Source organism: Cicer arietinum, chromosome 5 (assembly GCF_000331145.2).
Source record: "Cicer arietinum cultivar CDC Frontier isolate Library 1 chromosome 5, Cicar.CDCFrontier_v2.0, whole genome shotgun sequence".
Lineage (NCBI taxonomy): Eukaryota > Viridiplantae > Streptophyta > Magnoliopsida > Fabales > Fabaceae > Cicer > Cicer arietinum.
This window is the reverse complement of record NC_021164.2, coordinates 37,927,370-37,935,545: the sequence shown is the minus strand read 5'-3', so window position 1 is coordinate 37,935,545 and position 8,176 is coordinate 37,927,370. Positions and strand designations below refer to the sequence as shown.

Sequence of the window (8,176 nt, the reverse complement as noted above, 5' to 3'; positions counted from 1 at the left end):
TCTAGGAGTATGAGCGATTGCTAGTTTGATCTCATTATCCCGATGTATTTTCTTGTGCATATCTTAGAGATGTTTTTTAGACTATTCTTGTTGTTGGGCCCTTATGCTATATATATATTTTTATCTTTATATTTTAATTTGTGGTTGAGTTTATTGAAAACCAAGAAAAAAATTTACAAGTCTTTTATGAGAAAGCGTTTTATTACATTTTATTTGAGAAATTATTTTAAAAGAAAATACACTCTTACCCTTAAAAATATGGGCATTACATTCTTGATTGAATATCTAGTAATCTTTTAGAGCAAACTTGATTAAAGATACGTTGATACGCAAGTTGTTGGTAATGACTTGAGCAGCAACAAAGAAACCTATGTTGACGATAGACATATGTACTATAGATCATCACTCCCAAACTCGTCTCCGCTCCTAAATTTTAATTTTGGGAAAATTCGCATTCGCACGCAATCAAAACGGATTTTTCCCGCCTAAATCAAACAGTTTGGGTGGATATCTGCTGGTGCGGATTATGTTGCTATCCCTAAATGTACAAAACAGGTACTTTAGTTTAGCCATTAGTTCAAAAGCTTCGTTGACGTTTAGATCTTGAGAGTGTGCACTAGATGAACGAGCAGAAGTTGGATAACTAATAGTTGGAGCAGTCGTGTTCATCAGTACTGCTTGTTGCACAAACACGAGTTCTGATGTTTCCACTTCCGTCAATGAGAAAGGTTTTCTACCACTTCTTTTGGGATTTGTCCCCAAAAGGAGCTTGTTAGCCAGTGAGTATTGTGATTATAATCATCACATAGGTTTGATTCATACAAATTCAAACGATCATATTGAATTTACTAATGAAGAGAATCTTAAATTTAATGTTGATTTTAATTATCAATAAGTGGCTAATGATATTTTTTTCTGAAGCAGCTAGTGTTGCTATCAAGTACCTAACATAATCTCCCCCATAAAGGATTTCAACAGAGGAGCAACATGTAAAGAACGATGTCGTTTCTTTTACTTTTATGTCTCTGTTTTTCTAGTTTGGTTTATGTACCCTTAGAGTCATAGAAAAATTACTAGCTATCTAAGCAAGTCTTGAATAAACTATTCGAGTATAAAGAAAAAATCCATCTCCCCATTAATTTATATTGCGACTTTATATTCAAAGAAATAAAACGTGGTTTAACAGTACATTTGAAGCATAAATTTTTTGTCCTAGTGGTGTAGGTGTATATACATAATAATGAAGGATCACTTGCTTAAAGGATGGGATTAAGCATAGGCGTAAATTACTTAATGTAGAAAATCACTTGACAAGTTGCTCCTTCTTTCCAGCTTCTTCAATTTCTCTCAACCCTCCAACTTTTTGTTCTATTTCCTCAATCAACTCCTCACGCCACAGAGCCTCCCTGGCCTCTGCTTCCATTATCTCTTGCTGCAAAATCACAAAATTACCCACAATTCAAATTGTTTCTCCTGTGTTTCCAACTGGAATTTTTTATATATATTCTATGAAGTACAGGGTTTGCTTTGTGGCCCCCTGTTTTAGTCATTTAGTGACAGATATAACAAAGTCACATGAAAAATAAATACCTTCTCATAGATCCAGTTGCCAGTGCCGTCTCCTCCATCACCCCTATACGTTTCTGAATCGTAATATGGGTCCTAAATCAAATATGAAATGTTCTAAGTTAGTTTTCACCATTTTACACCAAATATATAATCATATAAATTCTTTTACCTTCATGGCACCAAAGAATAAACATCCCCAAACGGTGAACATTATGTACCAAGAGTCTGCAAACAGGATTAAAAGGTGCCAATAAGAAATCAAATTTACACTTCTAAGAAAAACATTAATATTAGTTTGAAATACAAAGAGCTATAATATGTGAAACTTACAAACATTCTTTATTTGTTGATCACTAAGATGCCAAATTGTTTTCTCCGTTATAATATCTCTCTGTCCTTCCATTTGTTCTACTATAATTGCCATCAATGGCCAATCTGGTAAACCATTCACTTTAGACAAAGATGTTCTTTTTTTCTTGCCCTCTAAAACCTTATTTACAAATATAAACAATCATTAAAATTCTTACTAAACATGGTTTTGCTACATCTATAATAATAATTATTAGAAAAAAAATGAATTATCATTGAAAATTAAATACGAGTAAAATGAAAATTAATCTCTAATATATAATTATTTTTAATGATGAATTTTAAATACTTACATGTGATGACCTGTGGAAAAGGGTAGAGTTTGAAGGGTGCTTAGGCTGCAAAAGAAAAACATACACATTCATCTTTCAGCTTTGAAACTAAGCATATGAATCTCAAGAAATTGAAAATTAAGGAGCATTTACCCATCTTGAAGATGAGTTCACTTCAAATCTCTTTGTATGAAGACATGAGCTATGAATATGTGACTTGACAACGGTGAAACCAATGATAGCTTCGGCCATGATTTTAAAAGTGGAGAAGTGAAAAATGGTTGCTATGCTGGTCCTTACATATATGGGATAGAGTGGATAAGAGTCGAATGAAGAACCACCCTTCAACTATGTGCTTCCAACAAATTGTATTTCCGCGTTACTCAATGAAATGACAATTCAAAATGACCTTGTTGTCCTCATGTACAAATACTCCTTCACTTTCGACTAATTTGACATGCCAAAAGCATTAAGGGTATTTTAGTACAATGTTTAAACAGTTCACTGTTCCTCAATTTAATGGCTACAATATACATTTTTTTTTTACAAGAATGGGGTACATTAATAAGTTGGTTTCATCTTTTCTACTCTCAACATTTATCATTATTTAGATATGGTCATCACTTTGATTTTATTTAAAAGAAATTAAATTTGGATAAAATAGAATCTTAAATAACGAGGTCAGATGAAATAAAATTATATTGTAATAAAGTGAAAAGACAATATACTATCGATTGTCACAAAGACCCGAAAATCTAAGATATAAAATTCGGGAGACTGTGACAGTTAATTAATTCTAGGTTCACAAATCTTTCTAACTAATTCTTTAAGTATTTTATCTAATCGATTAGTTGACTTTTGACTATAGTGTTTGCATGATTGTATATGATAGTTCGTCGGCGACCCATAAGTTTGCATTATAGGTATAGTTTTTGTAGGATTGTATATCAGAGAGAAGATATAAAAAAACAGAGACTTGAAACATAAAGAAAAAACTACTTGTAGAGGTTCCATTACTTGAAGAGATGACTGGCCCACCAACTCTACCACGACATGAAAAGTACACTCTTGGTGATTATATAGAAATTGAGATAGAAATCAACAAAGTTTTACCATCACTATTCATGTAATGTCTCGATTTCTCAAAGATCACGAGTCAAATTTCTTTAAGATTATAATCATAAAATTTCGTTCAAAATTATAACTTTATTAAATAACACATGCCAAAACTGGAATGACATAAATAAACATATATTCATAAAATCAGTATATAACTTGTTTTAAAAATACATCAAAGCTGATTACAACAAAAGACTAACTCTAGTGACGGTACAATGTAACAAAAGATATAAGATACACTAAGATTTGTATCTTTTGATTTCTCTTATGGGGTTATATAAATCACTCCTCAAGGATATACTTTAGGGTCACGTCCTTGTCTACCACTATAGACTCATTGACACGTCCGTGTCTTTTTTTTAAAAAAAATAATAATAAAAATATATAATAATAATAATTAATTAATAATAATAAATAAAAACAAACTCAACCCCACTCACTCTCATTCTCTTTCCATCTCACTCTCTCATTTTCTCCTATTTCTTCTCTCTCTCTCTCTCTCTCTCTCTCTCCCTCTCGGCCGAACACTCCCTCTCCCCCTTTTTTGTTGCTTTTTTCTCCTTCTTTTCCTTCCCTTCTCACTCTATTACTCAAACCCTCAACCCTTAAAAGGGATTTAACATCCCCACAAGCATAATTTCTCAGACTCCTACAAACTCTTTTGGTTGGGATTTTTGGGTTAGGGTTTGTGTTCTAAGGAAGGAAAAGGGTACCCATCTATTGAGAGTTGTTTATTGAGACTCATTGAGGTAAATGTACAACTCTAATCCTAGTATGAATTCATAGAAAAATGTAGTTTTGAGTAAAAATCTTATTTTGTGCTTAGAGTATATTTAAATGATTTAATGGTTTCCTTGAGTTAGCTAAACTTTATAATAAATTTTTCTAAAGTCCTGGAAATATTTTTGATACTCAGATTTGTCAACTGAGACCCTGCCGACTACTCTGAGAGTTGTTGAAGAGCAAACTTAGACAATTCTCCATAGCTGTGAGTTGACGACGATCATTGTCATATATTTTTATATAATGCTATTATTATTATTTTACTTGTTTTCTATAAGTATTTATTGAAAAATTTGGGGAACACAACCTTTGAATTTTATCTCGATTTCGTCAATTATTTAATTTAACGGTCGTTGTTATATAATATGTTATTAGTTTGATTTACGTATAAGTTAAAATATTTAAATATTGAATTGTCATGCAATTGAGTATGTTTTTCATGAATTACGATGAGATGATTTTAAATACGTATTTTGAGAAATCGTTGTTATAATTATTAAATCGTTAACTGCGTTAGGTGCACCTAGTTACCTCATTTTGATTAGGGAGAGTTACCTGTTAGATGGAGCCTCCCCTATGAGAAATGTCATCCGTAGGAGGAGAGGGCTATCAACGCGATGTAAGCTCCCTAATTGATACGTGATGATGCGTTACAAGATTGAGAGGAAATGGCTATCCGTTAGATGGAGCCACCCCTAAGGGAAAGGCCACCCTTAGGAGGAAAGAGCTATCAATGAGATGAAGCCGCCTCTTGATTCTCAAAAGTTTGAATTATTTCTTGTTTTTTGTTGTTGATGATTTTAAGGTTGTTCATTTTGATTTCGATTCGTGCCTTTTGTGTTTCCCTTCTAATTGATGGTGGTTGTTGTCTCCTCACTAAGTCTTTGTGACTTACCCCTTCATGTTGTTTATTTTTTTCCAGATTCGCAGGCAGCTGAGTAGCAAGTTGTTAGTAAGCTCAAGTCTCGACTCTATTTCTTTTTGGTAGGCCTCTTTGATCGAGGACCATTTTTTGTAAAAATATGTCGAGTCTAGAAGTTTTATTTTGAAGTGTATTAAACAATTAGATTATGTTATTTGAATTGTGACTGAATTGAAAATTTAACAGGGATTTTATAAATTTGGGAATGTTGAAGTTACAGGGGATACTCTGTTGAAATTTCAAGTAAAAAGTATATATATATATATATATATATATATTTGAAATGGTTAGAGAACGGTTTAGTTGTTTGATTGTTAAGTTAGTTGATAGGCTTGCCAGGCTAGGAGTATAGCTTGTGCGCCGGTCACGATATTTAAATTATGAATAAAATAAGGAGTACAATAATATAGGGGCTATGATTTAGCTTGATATGATTTATAAATTCGTGACACTCATCAATTGCGTCTCACAAATTATAACCTATGGTAAAATAGGAGTACAATAATATAGGGGCTATGATTTACTTATAATTATAAAAATGGAGATGAGTGTAAAAAATAGGAATATATTATGTCATATGCAAAACAAACTAATATCACATAGATCAATTCATCTTTTAATTTATATCTTTAAGATTATAACCTAACTACTCGAAATGCAAACTTCAACTATATGTTAACTGATAACACTTCATCATCTGCATACTTTTCATTATTTTTAGTTTTATTTATCTTTAATGATCAATTAATTTAAGAAGTTATTAGATATATTTTGTTGATTCTAGTTCTTGGATTTAATGAAATGTTTATGTTCTTATTTCTTTGATTAAGTAAATTTTTTTCATAGTTTTGCGTTGTTTCTTTGTTTTAGTGCAGTGTTGAATTTAAGTGAGAAACAACGCAAAACTATGAAAAAAATTTACTTAATCAAAGAAATAAGAACATAAACATGTCATTAAATCCAAGAACTCGAATCAACAAAATATATCTAATAACTTCTTAAATTAATTGATCATTAAAGATAAATAAAACTAAAAATAATGAAAAATATGCAGATGATGAAGTGTTATCAGTTAACATATAGTTGAAGTTTGCAAATGAAAGATAAGATTCATAGCTACAACTTTCATGAAGACACCAGAACCAAATTCAGATTCAAATAAGGAGAAACATGCAGTAAACGTCAGACAACAAATGTTGAGTGTTTGAAGCGGAAATGCTTGCGTCCGAGGCACATTTTTACATTTTCACATCCTATTTCTGCACACAAGCGCCTAGAGCGCAAATGCTTGCGTTTGGGGTGCATGACACGCTGCAGAATGCATAAAAATGCATTTTTCTCACTGTCTAGGTATCTTTTTGACTATTTTGAATATTGGAGACTTGTGTCCTAGTAGAGAAACTCCGAGCAGGCTAGTTCTAATATCATTGAAGGAGTCTTATCATGAACCATTCACAAATTTTTCTTGTAATTCTTCTTTAATCTCTATTTCTTGTAATTCAAGATGAAATCCTTATATTTCTAATTTTATTTCTAATTATATGAATGAGTATATTGAATTATTTTTCGCATCTATGTGCTTAATGCTTTTTACTGCTTGATCAACTTTAAACTGTTTTACGATTTGCATTTTGAAATGAAAGTGAACTTTACGAATGCTTGAGATGAGAAATTCATGATATTATAGTCTAGGGATTGATGTATGTCATGAAACCAATTGAATTATTTGTAGAGACAATAGTTTATTAAGAGAATTCTTGTACTGTAAAGCTTAATTATAATCTTAAATCCACTAAAGAATTAGAGGCTGCTTTGGAATTAAAAGTTATGTCACTAAGACATTAAGAGAAGAATAATAAAGAGAACTCTAACAGTTCAACCAAAAAATCATCCTTGTGCACCCATTCCCGTGAAAGAGGACGGAAATTTTCATGCAAGTCTATATGATCTCCAATGTTATAGTTGGTATCCCGACCTCATAAGTCCTAACTTTTTAATTAAGTATCATTATTATAATATCAATGTCATGGGCAGAGCACTATCTATCATAACCATTTATCAATACCTTAAACACTTATGTAAACCTCAATATTCGTAATCAATTTTTCTCATATTTCTCACACATTGTCATCCAAAATGAATAAATTAAGAAAATCAACCTTCATAACTAAGCAATATTAATCATAAGATCAAGTATTACAAACATCACATAGTACAAGTAATCACAAATAGCGTAAAACACACAAACAAACAGATAAATAAACATCTACTAATAATATTCATCGGATTAATCCTATGTTATATGATAGCGTTTCAGCAAGTGTACTGAATCGTTGCAAGTAATAATAAAACGGTAGTACTGAGTGTCGAAATCAAAGATTGCGTTTTACTATTGAATTATATTTAGTTACTAAAATTGAACAAAAAGTTCCCAAGTTGATTGAAATAATAATTAAAATTGACAGCAGTAGTAAAATTGATCTTTTATAAATTGAGAAAATGTCAGGGATGAGTTTCACTTCGAATCCAACCTTGGTGTCTAATTTGATCCTAGTTATTGAATTCCTTTATTGAATTATTACCGAATTCTCTTTATTATTCTTGCCCTAATGTCTTAGTGACAGAACCTTTAATTCCAAAGTAACCCCTAATTCCTTAGTAGATTTAAGATTAGAATTAAGCATTACCGTATAGAAATTCTCCTATAAATTATTGCTTTGCAACTAATTTAATTGGTTTCATGACCTGCACCTATGTCTAGACTACAAATTCATGAATTTCTCATCTCAAGCATTCGTAAAGTCCACTTCCGTTTCAAAATACAAATCGTAGAACATTTTAATGTTGATCAAGCAATAAAAAGCATTAAGCACAGAGATGAGAAAAATCATTCAAAAAACTCATTCATATAACCAGAAATCAAATCATAAAAATAAGGGTTTCATCTTGTTACACTCGTCCCTAACAAATAGGGTTTAGTTACTCATGACAGAGATAAAAAAGATAGAGATTAGAGAAGAATAACAAGAAGGATTCATGAATGATTCTTGATAAAACTGCTCCAATGATGTTACAAACGGCCGTCTTTGAGTTTCTATGCTAGGGCACAAGTCTCCCAACTTCCCAATAGTCAAAAAGATCC

At 31.4% G+C, this 8,176-nt stretch overlaps 1 protein-coding gene across 1 annotated transcript; it reads right to left on the bottom strand.

Moving 5' to 3' along the window:
* Positions 1–1,112: 1,112 nt before the first annotated feature.
* Positions 1,113–2,562, bottom strand: LOC101502854 (photosynthetic NDH subunit of subcomplex B 4, chloroplastic). The gene is made up of 6 exons (XM_004514903.4): positions 2,364–2,562; positions 2,232–2,276; positions 1,900–2,059; positions 1,739–1,794; positions 1,591–1,662; positions 1,113–1,432 (listed from the first exon to the last, which is right to left on the bottom strand). Exons 1-6 carry the CDS (start codon positions 2,460–2,462, stop codon positions 1,304–1,306), a joined length of 561 nt encoding a protein of 186 aa, XP_004514960.1. The 5' UTR covers positions 2,463–2,562; the 3' UTR covers positions 1,113–1,303.
* Between the last annotated feature and the right edge of the window lie 5,614 nt (positions 2,563–8,176).